Below are 17,765 nucleotides of genomic sequence, written 5' to 3'. Positions count from 1 at the left end.
CCTCTAAGCCAAACAAACACTAACCCAGAAATGCCAGAACCTGACAACGCAAACTATACATTACAACTTGTGCTCTCCCTGTCAGCCGTGTGGGTGTGCGGGCGGTATTTGTGCATGTGTGTGGGTCACTGATTTAGCTCTTTCCTAATCCCTCTCTATCGTCGTCCTCTGCTTTAGAGACAATTATTCTGTTTCCACTGCCTGTGTGTGCGGTGGTTAGAGGCTGTTCAGCCACTGCTGGGTTGGCATTATATTTCAAACGCCGGCATATGGGGACAGTTTGTTTCTGTTTGGGGATGTAAACCATGACTCAATGAGTGGAGCGCGAGTGTTCACGGTGGCGTGTTCTCGGTCTGTACTTGTCTATGTCGATGCCCAGTGGATTGCTGGGTCGCAGGGAGAGGGGGGAGATGCCTTTGTTGCGGTCGGTCCTCATGTCGTAGTAGTTCATCTCATCCACCCACACAGCGGACTGCTCCAGGATACCTGCGGGACAGGGCAGGACAGGACAGACGAGACACACGTCACTGAACTCCTCAACACATCCCAGATGTGCGGCAAAATACACAGTGCCTCTTAAAGTGCACACATGCAAACATGCACATTCAATATTATGCAGGAGGCACTTGTGGTTGGACACTAACTTTTTTTACTGAGCATTTATTTGCTATTTTATTGTGTTATATTTTTTTTCCAAAGATATTTCTGGGACAGAGTTTAGTGTGAAAGACGGAGAGAGCGGGGAAGACATTCAGCAAAGTGCTGAAAGAACTCACGCCTCTGTACATTTTTCTAACATTTGAATTACTTGATATTGTTATTAACTTTCCTCATATTTGTTCCTATCCCCGCCTGAGTCTACGTCTAACACACAGCCCTGTAACTACAACAGCTCTGTGAGGTCCTGGAGGAGGGATCTGCAGAAGCCCAGAGAGCTGCAGTTCTTCAATATTTAGATTTTGAATTCAGTAAAAAAAAAAGCTGAAAATGTACACCAGCAATTCAGAGAAACACAGTCGCCACTATAACTGCATACGCATTTGCATATGCAGCAAATAGTAACAAGCAAGTTGTATATAAAACCACACGTTACCAGGGAAACACACACTGATGCTGGTGTAATCAGTAAAAGACTGAAAACGTGTTTATCCAAATACATCTTGTGATAATGGAATTATACAATCTCTGGTTAAAACTTTCCTCAATCACTTCGGTCCATGTGTTTCTCTATTGTTTCTTGTGTTTACTTGTCCGCAGTTATTTGTATTTGTGTTTTTGTCTTATTATTTATGTTTCTGTTGATATAAAGGCTTCAGAGTAAGGAGCTACCTCATCGCTCCTCTTTCCTGATTCCTGAGGATCCTCGTTTTTTATTTTATCCAAATAAAGTTAAAGTTAGTGTCATATAGATTATAAAGCCTTTTGAGAAAAATGTTATAATACTATAATAAAACATTGGGAGGAGTGCTGAAAATTATATGTCAAGTATTTAACAAATAACAATTCTGACGGTTAATTTTATTCTGACAAAAAATCCAGTTGCACTCAAATTTAGTTTGATATCATTGTCACACTCTTGAGCTATTTGTCAAATACAAGGGAACCTTTAGAGGCCGACACTTTTTAATTATTTCCTTTTGCATCTTCTTCTGCCTCGTTGGTTTTGTCTCGTGTGTCTTACCGATCCGCTCTTGCCTGAACAGCTTGAACGAGACGGTGGAGGTGCCGAGCCCTGCCGACTTGGTGGTGACGATGATCTCTCCCTTGTCGTCTTTGGCGGGGCCCACGCGGCACACTATCTTGCTGGCTGACATCCACTCGGCTGTCAGCAGGCAGTTATGGCCGCAGATCGACAGACCTGAGACGGAAGAGAGAGGGGGGGGAAAAGGTGAAAGGGGTGAGAGATACAGACGCACTGTGACAGCACAAATAAACAAAGTGTAGCACCGACACGCACACAGACGATCTGTAACAAGCGGTGCGCACTCAGACAGAATTGGCGTCTTTCAGCAAGTTTAGTCGAACTGTCACCAGGGGTCAAAGTGGAAGTTGGGGTCACAGTGGGTGTGGGTGGCCGTGACCTTCCTCCCACTCACTCAGCTCCTCTAAGCTAACGTGTGTCACTTCAGAGCTAAGTGGCTTATTACTGGCACAATGTGAACTTGGCCCCGTTCATCTGTCGTCCTCTTCTTAAACCCTCTTGAAAACAATTTAGACACTAACTGAGGGATCCAGAAGCTTTGTGTGTGTGTGTGTGTGTGTGTGTGTGTGTGTGTGTGTGTGTGTGTGTGTGTGTGTGTGTGTGTGTGTGTGTGTGTGTGTGTGTGTGTGTGTGTGTAGTCAAACATTATAAAAGCTTGAGAGAGCTGATCAACAAATAGCCCGTAAAAGTGTGAATAATATGCTCATTAGAGCCCAATTTCCTGCCTTCGTTCACCACTGGCCTCTCCGTTTGCGAACTTTATCCCTCTCACAGTTGTGCTTGTCTAATTATGTAATCCCCGGCCCCCCGGGACGTCCATGGTCAGAAATAGACCTGTATCACTGGTCAAAGCACAGCTTGTGAAGCACAGAGCGGGGTGCGGGTCTTCAGTCCCACCTCCACTAATGTAGGGTCGAGGAAGGATTGGAAAATATCTGCATAGAAACAGTTTGACGTTCAAACACAGAATGAGAACAATATGGAGTTGGTCCATTTGTCTGGCTCCTGAAAATCATGAAATAAAATATACTTTCACGTTAATGTAAGTTGATAAGCTCTTGACTTTCTCAAACTAGGCAGAAACAAAAATGTGTGTTTTGTGTGATGAAGATATGTCAGAATACTACACTACAGAAGAAGGTCAACTTAATTACATAAAACTACATATTTTATTTGGTAATTCTGAATTGAGCTTTTTTTCTATTAAAGCTGCTGATGTGCTTATATCACAAAGCTGGTGATTTTAAATGTTTTAATTTCAAACATCATAATATCTTACAAACAATAAATACAAAAAAAATATGTACCTCAAATTATAATTGTGGAATGGAATAATAGGAACTTCAGTTAATAATGATTTTTCTTTTGCTTTGTGTTCACCAAATTTTTTAAAACCTTGTTTTTCCTTCATTAACAACATTGAACCCGTTTAAATTAAAAGTGAATCACGACTGAAATGTGGAAAACAAAATTATAAAAATAAACAATTTCTGACTCAGTTTTTCACTGAGGTTATTAAGATTTATATCTTTATTAAATTTGAGTTGTAAGTAAAAAAAAAAGGTATGTAGTGCAAAATGACGACATTTGTATTCAGAGGGGGGAAAGAATAAGCTGTTCTGTTTAGTTAGTTATCATATCAACAAAAGAAAATCCTGTTTTGTAAAACAAAAAATGTTTTATTACACAACATAAATGTTGATCATCCAAACAAAATATCTACGAATGTGTATTTATCTTCACATATTCATTTATATGTGCATACAAATTAAAAAAAGATTAAGGAGAAGTAAGGAGGATTCCCTTTCCCTCCATTAAAAATGTCTGAACAGAAAATAATAAAATAAACATAGATAGAACAATCCTTTACCACGACAGAGCACAGAGCTGAGTGTGTTGTCAGCTACGTGGTTATAACTGTGTTACCTATGAGGTCAGCCGGGCCCGTGCCGAGGTTCTCTCCACGGATGGTGACTTTGGTCCAGGCGGTGCCCTCTTTGGGCGAGATGCCGGTGACCAGCGGGGGCTGGCGGGCGCGAGACATGGCGGCCTGAGGCGGACGGGAACCGGATCGATCTGCACCTGCACGGGGAGAATCACAGGCAGAGGGGGGGAGCTGCACGTGAGTGGACATGGGGAGTAACACAAAGATCAACAGACTGCACGCACTGACACTTCGACTCACAGACACAGAGGAGATCGAGGAATTAAGCAATCAGGAAACTAATATGGGGGGGGGGGGAAATTAATTAAGATTTTTGAAAATATTTATGGAAATAATTTATACAGTAAAGCACTTTTTATTTTCCGATGGTCTGAATTCGTGCTGGTCTTTGCTTCGCATCACTGAAAATGTATTTCCTTTAATTATGGACTGTTGCTCCATAAGAAATGTAATATATCAGTTTGGGCTCCAATAACAAAATAATGTGTAATTGTCGTCTTTTTAAAATTTTTAAAAAACAATAAGTACATTTTGAATCAGAAATAGTAAAAGAATCATTATTAACAACTCTAGAAGCTGACATAAATTACAAAGATGTAATAAAGTAGTAGAGGAGTTTGTATTCAGTATACAATATCCTCCAGGTCTTTAGGATAAAAAAACAATATATCATAGTTATATCAACATGAAACTGTAGCTGCTGAACCCACAACCCTCTTTTCATGAATAAAAATAAATATATTCATTTGTTTTCTTAATTCCACTGACTTCTATTGAATTAACCGGCAGCCAGATACTCCGGCTATTAGAGCTCACGGGGAAAATTAAATTCCAACAGAATATGGCAGCTATGTGTTAATTTCCCATCCCCTCCCCCCCCCCCCCCCGCGGGTCTCGTAGCAATGTATGTATTCCAGCAGTTATCTCTCAGATAATAGGAAAAATAGAGACCGGAGCCAAGAATGAAGGAGCAGACAGAGAGCAGAGAGGAAAGGAAGAATGTAAACCTCACAGGGAAGAATAAATAAACCTGCTCCCCTTGCCCCCCCCCTTGCCCCCAACCCCCCACCCCATCATTACATATAAGCCCACACAATACAGTGCAGCTTATGGTACCAAAGAAGGAGCAACCATGAAACTTGGTTCATGTCAGGGCTGCGTAAAAGGACGAGAGGGAACGATTCCAAATGAGAGGAGGAGGAGGAGGAGGAAAAAAAAAGAAAAATGAAAGGATGTATTTCAGCAGCACAGATGTTTGCTAATAAATTACTGCCAGGTCCCGAAAAGGCCGACCAATCCCGAGTCTCTGCGGCAGCTTGAACGAGGCTTCCGCCCTCCTGCTCCGCGGCCAAAACACATTCCCCACAAACAATGCAGGAGTTCACACGCACCAGACCTGAAACAAGTTCATGGCAACTCTTTACAGTTGTAAAGTCACTAATGAGTTCTACAGGACTGCAACCGGCAAGGGCCTCTAATGTGATATATATATATATATTATTACATAATAAAATAGTGCTTCTTAAAAGATGCATTTGTGGTTTTAAATACCAAAAAATCCGTCTCGGTATAGATTTACATCTCCTCTCTCTCGCTTCCCTCCGGAGATCTGGATGGAACAGGGCGTTTTCCGTCAGGCTCCCGTGCCTGTCCTGTGATTGGCTGACAGCTTGATGAGTGACACCAGGCCGACCACAGGTAACAGGGACGGTCCGTCTGCACTGAAATGAGCTGAGCAGGTGGTCAAATTCAAGGATTTTAGAAAAACAAACTCAAGTCTTTTATTCCTGTTACGCATCAGCATGAATAATCATTAGTTATTCTCGGACGAGGCCGTTTTTTTTAATCTTAGTGATTGTTTTGTGTTTTTTCATCTATAAATATCAGGGGTTTAAGTTTCAACAACACCGGTGCGACGTCGAAAAAATGTAAAATGTCTGGAATAAGAAAAAGTTGAGGAAGCAGGATCAGCACAAATCTACGAGTTTTGGAAATAAGTGGTTATGTCCATAAAAGAGTCAAAAATGCTCATCACAATAATGATAAAATATTAATTTTGTTCAGTATTATGTTCATTTTAATTTAGTTATATATATAGTATATTGATTTACTTATATTTAAGTAGAAAACATTTTAGAAATCGATGCTTAATCTTGCATGGATGTGAACTTTATAAACCTTTATAAATTCATAGCAGAGATGAAAGAATTCACCGAAAATTCATCAGCACCTATTTAGACGATCCACCATTCGTCTGAGTATTTTCTTTTTGTGTAAATACAAGTTTCAATTTCTTAACGATGATGATTCTACGTGTTTCTTTGTCTCGTTGGAGCGTTTAGGAGTTTTTGACTGATGTTCAGGCCAAACAGGAGATGAAGACGTGACCTCTGGAAACTGTGATGGACATTGTTCCCTACGCTCTGACATCCGATAGACTAAACAATTAAATTCAATCAATTAACCAAGAAAACAACCAGTCGTTAAGCTCGAAGCCCACAGGACACTGGTGCATCCTGACATTCAACACAATTGTCCACATTGTGAGGCGCCGTGTCTCATCTCATTAGACACGGTGAGCTCAAATAAACACCAGTGTCAAAATATTGTGTTTGGGACTTTGACTTGCATAACGTTGAAATGTAGCCTTAAAAATGTTCTATTACAAATTCACATTAAAATACAATTCTGTTATTATAAAAAGGAAAAAAGGTCTCTATCGTCAAAAGGCATCTTAAATGTATTCATTCTAAAAAAGCTGGAGTAAAATTAAGAGCCAAAACTTTGGGTTTATTAATTACCACAATTACTGTCAATATATTTCAGCACTAACCACATGAAAACACCGACGCCCCACCAATATTTGTCTTGCGGCACTGAGTAAATATCCAATTTTTTCCCTCAGTGTCCGTGAACAAGTTTGAAATTGTGGGGATTTATGTGAGGAAAATCCTGACACAAGAGCACGGGAGCATGCAGAGCTGCAGAGGGGCTGCAACACATGCATTGACCTAGAAAGCTCCCACCTTTCTGGGAAACCTTTCTGCCACAGAGCCTCTCCCCCCCCCCAGCGCCGCCTCCGTCGCCCTGACATCGCCGAGTTAACGAGAAAACTCCAGCGGGATTTACCTCATGTTGCTGCTTCTGCTGCTGCCCCTGCGCTTGTCAGAGGAAACGGAGGGGCTACGGGTTTGACACGAGGGAGATAAGAGGTTAACAGGCCTTAAACGAGAGCCTGGTATATCCTCATCAATCCCACATGTTTAGAGTGGGAGCGGCGAGGGGCAGAGGACTGCGCTCTTTATTCTGTATGATTCTCATTTTGCTTCCAGGAGTGTTTCTCCCCCCCCCGTCATCCACTTGGAAATACACGTGCACAAACACACAGATAGCCAGCCTGCCCCCCCCCCCCCCCACACACTAACACATACACACTGGGCAGAATGACAGCTCAGCTAGGTTGCGTGCGAGGGGCCCGAGCTGGTGTTGTGTGGTCTGTGTGTATGCTAGTATGTGGAAGGATCTGCGGAGAGGTCTGGGCAGTGTGTGTGTGTGTGTGTGTGTGTGTGTGTGTGTGTGTGTGTGTGTGTGTATATATATATATGTATGTGTGTGTGTGTGTGTGTGTGTGTGTGTGTGTGTGTGCGTGTGTGGTCTGGGTGTGTGGTCTCTGGCGCGGGCCTGGGGAGAGCCTGCTGACGGCTGGGATGAGAAAAGAGCCGCTGTGTTTACTTTACTCTGGGGGCTGTGCATGGACACGGGAACACTGCCCAGACCCTGCTCTATAACACCAGCATGCGCGCACACACACACACGCACTCGCACGTGCACAAACACACACACCAAATCACACAGAAACTATGGGCACTCTTGCACAAGTCTCATGTCACGCACAATCACAAATAGCCTGCAAACGAGGTAATAGAAACTATAACTTTATACAAGCCAGGGCCGAACAGTGAATGACTTTTTCCCTAAAGTAGCACGAGGAGGAAAACAAAAGAAAAGTAAAACCTGGAAACTTGCGAGGGAGGCGGCATTTTCCACAAGACGGATAAAGGTTTTAACCTCTAGGGGGCATTAGAGGATCCCCATAAAATACCCCCCACTTTGGTCCATCATGTGTCAAGGGATGTTGTTGCAGATTAAATTAAATCAATGACAACACAGAACCAGATATAGCCCCTTTCCTGATCCTCGATTCTCTTCCAACCATGATGCTGCCAGCCCCCCAGCTCCAGCTCCAGCCTCTCTCCTCCTCTCTCTCTCTCTGGTAATGGGGCTAAGAAGGCATGTTTGTTTTCCATGGAGGCTGACTAACAAACAGCAGGGCTGGCTCTAATCTGTGTGGTAGCCGTGGAAGTCTGAGGCTTGGGATCTTCTTGCAGCGCTGCTAACGCGGGACAACCCTTCCTTGGCTCTGTGCTGGAGCAAAGGACTTTTCATTAAAGCTCGAAACAAATCCTCTTGTCATACGAAACCATTTCATTTTAACATACCACAGAACACCCCCAAAAAAATGCTGTGCTCGACGGTTTGGGCTAGATGGCAGCAACGGGTTTCTTTCTCACAAAAGAGGGAAGACAGAGTTCAGGATACATCAGATCATTCAGACACAGAGAACGTCAGAGTTTTCAGCTGCTGCAGGATTCAGAGAGACAATGACAAGGATGGAGACTAAAGCATAACGTAGACAGAATCTAGATTGTGATTATTAAATATTTCTCCCCTAGCCGGTGTTCACAGGTGTCTAAAGAAAATGTGTTGCATGCTGCAGTTAACCAGCCTGCAGGAGACAGCATTTATGTAATTGGACGCATGCTGGGATATCACATAAAAAGTTCAGTTTGTGTTGCCAGTAATTAAAGTCAAGAGACAATAAAAGTAACAGATGCCAGATTTACTGTTTTACTACAGGTTGAATGATATGAAGCAGCTCTGACACTCTGCGGAAAATGTATTTAGTAAGAGTATTTGTCTAATAAATAACATGGAAAATCACATGGAAAATAATAATTATGTTGATAGCAATTAAATATGTTTCACTGTTGCTCCTCACACATGCTTAATTAATTTAGCAATTGCTTAATTACAATTTGTTGGAAATAATTAATTTGGACAACAGAATTGTGCAAAATCAAGAATCTAATCCGCAGATTGTACTGAAACACTTGATGACCTGATAATTAAATTATTCAATAGATGAAAACTAATTCGTTGAACACTTTCTGATTCCAGTTCCTCCGTTGTGAAGATTTTCTGCTCATCCTGGTTCCACATTAATGTAAATTAGGGCTGAGCAATAATATCAATGTTTATCTCAATATAATTGTCATCAATAGCAATATATCGATGTAATATTTATACATTCAGCAAACAAAGGGAGGAGGTATAACACGTAACTGATTTACCTCAGATTTGTTTTTCATTCTTTGCTCATAAGAGTTTAAAACCATAACATTTCAACTTTAAACAGAAAAAATAATGACAAATGTATCGTAAAGATGATCCATATCGATTGATAAGAACATTTTCATTTGGATATCATTTTAGGCCACATCGCTCAGCTCTCATGTAAATTGAGGCTTTGGATAAACTATTTATGACGTCTGATGACGAATGATCATCCAAATCTCTTAGTCATTAGTTTCCCTGGTTCAAGTCAGGGAACATTGTTGTACCTCACTCTCTACGTCACCACTGTGAGCTATCGATTTAAGAAATTCAGCAAACTCTCTGCATCTTAACACAGATAGGAATCTGTTTACCTGACTCACCATATCAACACAGACGCTGCCACATGACTCATGAATAAGGCGTTCATACCTTGGATCATACGCTGCCCTGAGCTCAAAGGTAACTCACATATGGCAGTGATTGGCAAGTGTGTGTGTGTGTGTGAAAGAGATGATGGGTTTAGGGGGCACAAAGGGACCCATTTAGACAGCTCATCAACCACAACCCCCTCCGACGCCCATCACAGGGGCTCACTCTCGACGCTGGCTATACTCACAACAGCCCCCCCACTAACACCATTTCACCCAGGGCTCCCCAACATTACACAAACACCAAATTCCATCAAAAGATCCCCTCTGACTCCTCTGAATGCACAGAGCGGGCCAAACATGACCCAGCCTGAGATGACTGGCCTGATCACACAGGCTGGGTGGAGCCTTCAACAATCCTCCACAGTGTTCGCGCACACCCACGTCACCTCAGGCCTCTCAGATGTGGCGAGGGCGATGTGGCCAATAGCCAAAAAAGTGACCATAATATGTGTCAGCCGTATTACGTTTCAAATAAATGCATCAGTGGATTGAAAAACAGATGCTGCGACCACTGGCCCTGTCCAGGGTTGTTCCACAATGAGTCAGCATCTCCTCTCCGTCGGTCCCAGGGATCACGGAGAGTCTTCCGTGACAGGGCGAACGGTCAGAGTGATCAGATGTGTGCCTCTGGCTCCCTATCCGACCATCATGATGTCTGCCCACAGGGTTTGTTATCTTTAGGGCTGTCTGTTTGTTTGTTTGTCAGTCTCAAGTGCTTTAGTGCTCAGGCACTAACGAAGCGAAGTCCCCAATTTCCCATATAAAAATCCTCCAACAATAAACAGAAATATAAAGTATGGGCCTGCAAATGGAGGAAGATGTTTTCGGAGGATTAGGCGAGTGGAGACAGGCAGCTCTGCCCAATGACATGGTGGAACGGAGAGATTTGAACCCTCGTGAGCGAGGCTGTAACACGGCTGCCCCGACTGCTTTACATAAAAAACACAGCACCAGCGTGAGAACCCCTCCACGGTCACATGCAATTATAAATTACAAAAACATTGCTGCTTACAGTACAAATCAGCACTTTCACTTTGGGCTGCAACGGAAGATTATATCAAATATCTTTAAATAATCACTTATCCGTCTATAAAATATCAAAAAGAGGAAAATATCCATCACAAGTTCCCAGAGCCCAAAATTACATTTTATCTATTTATGATAAATAATTCATTACCACAAGCGACTAACTGAATAACGGATTAATCTATTTCCAGATTATTTTGATTAGTGATTAATCGATTGTTTATTTTTTAGATTCGATGATTAAACAGTTTGATTTAATTGTGAAAAAGTCACAACATTCAGAAAACATCTTCACATGTCAAGGTTAGATTTTCAACGTTGATAAAAAGAGATTTCTGGCATCAACTAATAGATGAATCTGATTATTTGCTCAATTAGTTGATCAATTGACTTTTAATCGTCTAAAATCAAACAGAATTGTAAAACAAAAGCCGGCCACAGTGTTCCAGGGCACAAGGAAACATCTTTAAAACCCTGAGTTATTCTGTTTGTCGTGGCATAAAACAGCAAGAAACAGTAAATAATGATAATTAAGAGGCTACAACCAATAAACAGCAGGAAGGAAAGTTTAAAAAAAAAAAACATAAAAAAGGTAGAATGTCACTCAGTACAGTTTATATCTCCACTAAGGCCCAACAGTCCCTTTACCAAACTACACACAGTCATAGATTTCAGACCCCTTAGCATGCCTGACTTTTCATCAATATCCATGTATTATTCCCTGGGAAAGTATGCGAATATGTAAAAAAAAAGGTGTTATAGAAAGTGATAAAAGATTCCTGGATCCGCAGCTAAATGTGATGGTTTCTTTCCTGACCTACGCCACAGTCTTCCACCAAGTTTCGCGTTACTCTGTCCAGTAGTTTTTGCAGAATCTTGCTTAAAAACAAACCAAACAACAAACAGATGTGTGAAAACAAAACCTCCCTCGTTCATGTAATTATCAACTGATTATCTGAGTAGTCGGCTTTTATTTGTGTGTCATTATCTAACTGTTCAAATAAATCTGAATCTTGCTGGGGCCTGCATTTAATGAGCTGGCTCCATGAGTCTACTTCCAAATCCAAAGCTCCTCTGTCAGTCTCTCTCTGACTGTCCAGGTCTGACTGGGTCACAGAAACCACACTGTGAAAACCAGTGGCCCAGCAAGCCTGTCAGCAGGCGGGGGGCTACCAGGTAGGGCGGACTGTGGAGAGCCTGACAGGGGTGAGGGAGAAGCGCCGCTTCACAAACAAGGCTCGGTATGACCCCCGTTGCTCGATTCACCTCGAGGTCTAACGGAGCAGCGGCAGTGAGGAAAAGCCACAAAAAAAAAAAACACCACATTCCACTAAAACAAACAAGCAAGGCCACCCAAATTTTTCAATTAGAGCCCTGGGAGGGGGGCAGGAAATGGATCAGTGTAGCCTTGCCCCCTCCTTCCCCCCGGCTGCAGTGCTGACTTTAGGGAGGAGGAGGAGGAGGAGGAGGAGGAGGAGGAGATACACAGAGCTCTGTCCACTTTCACTGAAAGGCTGAGGACTTGTTAACATGCATGTCAACTTAAATGATGGAGGAGCTCGATGACAACTGATTCCTGTGACGTGACACCAGCCTGTCATCTACCTGTCGATCAGTTCCTCTCATACGATCAATCAGCTGCACACACACACACACACACACACACACACACACACACACACACACACACACACACACACACACACACACACACACACACACACACACACACACACACACACACACACACACACACACACACACACGGGACATGTCTATTTGGAGAATGTGTGTCACAACAATATTTCACAAAACCCCACAAAAAGGGATCAAAGAGGCTCAGAAAAACACAAGAATCTTACATCCAATCAGTTTCATTAGTTTCATTAGTTTCATGTCGGCCCAAGTGTTTTGTATTAACTGTGGGGTTTTCACCACTAAAAAGCATGATTACATTTTCTTGTTGTCAAAGAACAAGTTTCTAAGAATAAGTAACTAAGAAAACTCAAAACCACTCACAGGGGAAAAGTTAAAACCCAATTCAAGCAAGAACGGCAAACGTGCAAAGGTTCAAGCTTCACTATTGTTAAGAATAAACGTGACAGCAAACAAGCAATATCCTTATTCTTATAAATAAATACATGGAATTCAATTTAACCAAATCTTTGGGTTTGGAAGTGTTGGTCAAGTACATCTCTTTGAGGTTCTCTTTCCACTTATAAACCGACATATTTCACCGATCTGTGATATTTAATAATCCAAATCAATTCCATAAAATAATCAATAATAATACAATGATTAGCTGCTGCCTTGTTGCAGATTTCAAAAGCAGAAAAGAAGCAATAACTCCTTCATAAAACACCTGTAAGCAAAACATCATAACCATAGAGATATTACATTATCTATTTCTAGAGTCACTTCTCATTTCTCCGATTAATGGAATAACAAATATTGGAATTAACGATGTCACTTACAATTTCGAGAGGGAAGTACAGTGTGCTTGGAAAAAGGGAGGAATATCATCACTATCTCTTAATATACCTTAAATTAACAGACAGGCAAAATGTTAAAAGTGAAAATAGTCCAGTCAGAGTTTGTAAATGAAACAAACAACTAACTTGGTTTAGTGCAAATCATTCGAGTTTGACCCCAACAATAAGAAAAAGCAGTTTCACTTGCAGTCAAGTTGCTTAATAGAATGTTGAGGTGATTGGACATTATGTATAAAACAGTAATTAATCATTGACAATCAGTGACGCATAAACAACCTGATTCTTATACGTACTGAATAATCATGTTTATTCTTATCGAAGTGTCTTCCAATCAATGCAAGGCTGCCTTTCTGATTCATGAGCTCATCTAGTGTAACTGTAAACACTAGACTTTGTCCAAGTATCTGAGCAAAGTTTTAAGCCCAATTCATTGTCTCTGTTTCTTTAATTTACAGGCAGCCGCACAAGAAATCCTGATTTCTGTGTTAAAGTGGAGTTACCTAATCTATTATTCCTGGAAAAGCACCGCACAGTGTTTGGAGGAGTTAAGACAGAAACATGCCACCGAGCAGTGAGTAGTTACTGAAGTCTCTCACGATGCAGAGCTCCCAAGCTGACGTGTTATACTTTTAATTAAGTTAGTGGCTGATTGGAGAAAGTTAACATGTGTGGTTTCTGAAGGTGAAGAGGGAGAGTCTTTGTTTTTCATTTATATGTCGTACACTTGCAGGAATTGTGACTGCAAGTGTCAACATAGATCTGTGGGTTACACAGAGTAATCAGATTATTTAAATAAGGTTTGCTGGTGAGTCAAATGTAACTTTTTTGTAATGTTAGGTTGCTCTATATGAATCTGATTAAGAACAAGCAAAAAATAAATAGAAACCGATGGAAAGAGAGAGATCTGTAAAGCAGCTGCAAATCCAGTAACAGCTTGATTGATTGATTGATTGATTGATATATAAACATTATTGATCCCAAATTGGGAAATTATTGTGTGACAGCAGCATGTCAAGGGCATTGCACATAGAGCGAAGCAGCAATAAAAACAGGTATGAAGAGTTATAATAGTTTAAAATAGAATGTAATAAACATAAAATAGACTAAAAAAAACGTGATCCACAATAAAGTACTAGAATTCACAGTAAAGTCCTAAATATAATAGAACAACGAATAAACCTTTAAACAAGAGACTTAATACAAGAGATGACAGACAACAGTAGTAGTTTGATAACATATTAAATTGAATTTTCATAGTAAACAAGAACAGCCTGGTGTGATTCCAATAAACCGAATTACCCACAGGAAGCTGACGGTGAGTGACAAGTCTAATAAATAATAAATAATATATAAATATGAGAATCTGCTGCAACGTGGACTTTAAATGTGAATTATTTAAATGTGGTTTGGTGCTGCAGACATCATGAGAGGTAACTGTGCATGACGACGGCTGCAGGCGCGTCTGTCAGTTGTTTCTACTGACACCGAACAACCACAGACACGTTGACAGACACAGACAAACACACAAAACAACACATCGGCTTGTTGACAAATCTGACAGCTAACGTTAGCTCAGGCTACAAGCTAGCTCGTTGCACCGGAAGTGTGAGCGGCGGCTGTGGTTCTTGGTCGCAGTGACGTTAAAAAGCGTTTGAATGCGAAGCTGCTGCATCTTCATCACATCTACTGAGCTCAGATGATCCGAGGAGAAGAAACATCTCACCGGAGAGGAGAGAAACTTACTGTTTACAGCGGTTCGACTGCGGCGGACACTTCCTGTTTCCCCTGACTGCTTCCGGCTTCGAGCCCAGCCACCGCCTTCAAAATAAAATAGCATAAGATAAAATTTAATTAAAATAAAACGAATTAAAATAAAACAAAACGAAACGAAACACAATAATAAAATATTAAATTAAATTAAATATGTAAATGCAAGAGGGGACTACTATATTTGACCTTATCAATCACCCCTTGTATAACATTAGCTGCACTATAGCACAAAATCTTTCTTGTTAATGTATCACAATGTATTTTTTGCACAAATTTCTTTTGATTTGCAATTATTTAAAGTAATATCAAGTCCCAGATAATTGAATTTAATCTCGGCCGACAGTAGTAATTTTGTTTTGCCTTGACTTTCTTTCTACTTCAGTGAAATTTTAAATGTAGAACCTGCAGTGAGAGTGAGTATTCTGCTGTCTTCCTATTTTTGCTTCTGTAAAAGATTGGAATACTTCTTCAGCTACTGCAACACTAACATCCTCCTATTGCATAATATCATGGAGCTGAACAGAGTGATTCATGATTTGGTCAAATTTCACTACTGCTGTGAGGGGTTTTCGATCCAGCACATCTGTCTTTATTAAAAAGTAATGTGAAGTACATTTAAATGAACATCTTCTTCGATGTCCTAACATTTGCAACCCGACCTTTGACTAAACGCAGGAAAACCAGCGTTATTTCTCAGCATGCACGCTCCTCTGAAGTGTTGGATGGCCTCGTGTGAGAATTCTTGGGCCCAGTGGGAGCATTGCTTCTTTCCTGCATGGTCTCTCTTTTCACGGTGCATCACAGAGGTATTTCCACTTGTTCTGGGAAAGGCGCAGCATCATTAGAAATGCAACAGGGACCACCCAGGCACACACTAGAACGCTGGTACCATTACATTTATCTCACCAAATTGTGCAGGGCAGAAAGAATTTCTGTGATAAGGCAAGGCCCAGTCCCCGGGGAAACCATATTGTCCAATTACACAGGCTGATCTGATAATTGAGGGATCAAACTGTGACTTGGGAGTTTGCACAGATGCTGATGCAACACAGGGGCTGTTTGTCTGTGTAAACATCAACTTAAACCAATGACGCTGGGAGATTTTGATCTCGGCCTCTTTGGTACATGCCTCTGCCAATGAATGAGAACATGAGGACACATCACACCAACTTCTGAATCTACAAATCAGAAAGCAATTTGGTTCATTATTGTGTCATGTTCTTGAGATAAGACCATCAAACATATGGGAATAAATTATGATTATTTTTTTTTTAAATACATAGAATAGCAAGAGATATTCCAACATTTTGTTTTCGCCAAAGATTTAAAGAAGAAGACAACTCTCGTGTTTAACTGGAAAAGTGATGCCAGGAGCTGATTAGCTTAGCCTATAGCTAGAAGACTGGAAACAACAGGAAACAGTTGGCCTGGTTTTCTCCAAAGGTAATAAAATCCATCTACCAGCTCATCATCATGCATAATACTGCATCTCATCTGCTTACTCCATGCAAAAGCTGATATTTAAAAAACGTCAAGCTGTGGTTTTTCTGGAGGATCACTCACTGCACAGAGTTGTTTTGACTGGGCACCGTTTCCAGACAGAAACAGAAAAATCATAATAACTGGATGCAGCCTCACGTTTGCAGAGCAGCAGTGGGGGAGGAAGAACTCAAACATTTCACTCACGGAAAAGAACAAATAAATAGAGAGAAATGTACTGAAGTGAAAGTAAAAGTACAACATTCACTTTTCCACGAGTAAAATTTAAAGTTTGCTTTTAAATATAGATAAATAAAGAGCGTAGCCTTTTCCCCATAATGCAGCAGTTCAAAACATCGTTATGGCTGAGTCTCAGTGGCGTTTCTTCACAAGTGAGTTCTGCTGCTTCAGGCGCACTTTGCTTTCCTTCAGGGAGGTGGAGTCTAATGTCACCTGCCCGCTCTGATTGGATCATTGGACTTATTCCCCTCCTATTACCAATTACACTTAAACATATACAAAAAACTACAATGGTACTCAGTAGAGCTCAGACCTCTGCCAAGGCCCAACAGTCCCTTAAGTTGAATCAAGCTGCACCAAATTTCACACATTCATCGTATATCAGTCGCCTGTAAATGTGCATCATTTTCATTCTCTAGGAAAATGATAAAAAGGTTGAAAAATGCCCTCACAATGTTAAAGAAACCAAAAAAAGAACTGTCTGGACTCGCAACAAAATTCTATGAGTTCTTGAAAAACCCACATTTCCCAAGTTGCTGAACCGCTCCTTTAAAGCGCTGACGCCTCTTCTGACAGTATTTTCACTTTGCAAAGAACCACTGATGTTTTTAAATAGCTCCGTCTGAGCAGGTGCTCCAGGTGCGCTCCTGAGGGACACCGCTGGTGCCTTGATCCTTGCTCTGACCCCCCAGCCCTCTGCAATCCACATCCCGTAATGGCACATGCGGCGCTGGCACCATTGCTCATCCCTGAACCCTATTGTTCATTGTTTGTCTTCTCCAGTTTTTTCCCATGGGCCCCTGGCCAGTGAGAGGAAGAGGTCACTGTAAATATTGCACTGAAATCCTCCCTCCCTCCCATAGAGCTCCTGAAGATGGAACAGGCGACCAGTGGGTGAGCACTTCCTTCCTGCGCAGGGCATTTCAACTGTACGACATCAAACACGGATGAATCCCTCAATGTCAAACATGGCCGCAGTGAGATCATATGCTCAGTGTTGACGTTACAGTAACCTGGGCAGGTCTCAGCACTTTGTAAGTCGCATCAGAAAACATGATATCGACATATGTGTGCGATCAAAAAGCTGCATTTCATGATGGAAAATGGACTCAACACGCTGTATTATCTCAAAGCTGTTGTAAAGTCAATGATGTGTTTTCAATGGCTGCAAGAATTCAGTCCGTCTGTAGTTTGCATCTCATAAAACACACAAAATATGGAATCCAGTGGAAATTAAGTGAGGCTTAGGAGCCCCCTGACCCATGTGTGGCTAATCACTAGCC

The 17,765-nt window shown here is 41.4% G+C and overlaps 1 protein-coding gene across 1 annotated transcript in view; it reads right to left on the bottom strand.

Annotated features, from left to right (window-relative positions):
• exoc2 (exocyst complex component 2) overlaps positions 1-14,800 on the bottom strand; it is a 41,955-nt gene extending 27,155 nt beyond the window's left edge. Inside the window, exons 1-4 of the mRNA XM_034583221.1 lie at positions 14,737-14,800; positions 3,629-3,784; positions 1,682-1,858; positions 360-486 (exon numbers count right to left, since the gene is read on the bottom strand). Of these exons, the coding sequence (XP_034439112.1) occupies positions 360-486; positions 1,682-1,858; positions 3,629-3,746 (422 nt within the window). The 5' untranslated portion in view covers positions 3,747-3,784; positions 14,737-14,800. The remainder of the gene's footprint in view (positions 1-359; positions 487-1,681; positions 1,859-3,628; positions 3,785-14,736) is intronic.
• Between the last annotated feature and the right edge of the window lie 2,965 nt (positions 14,801-17,765).

This window comes from Hippoglossus hippoglossus, chromosome 4, assembly GCF_009819705.1.
Source record: "Hippoglossus hippoglossus isolate fHipHip1 chromosome 4, fHipHip1.pri, whole genome shotgun sequence".
Taxonomy (NCBI): Eukaryota; Metazoa; Chordata; class Actinopteri; order Pleuronectiformes; family Pleuronectidae; genus Hippoglossus; species Hippoglossus hippoglossus.
Note: the sequence above shows the minus strand (reverse complement) of the source record. Positions and strands in the feature narration are given on the sequence as shown.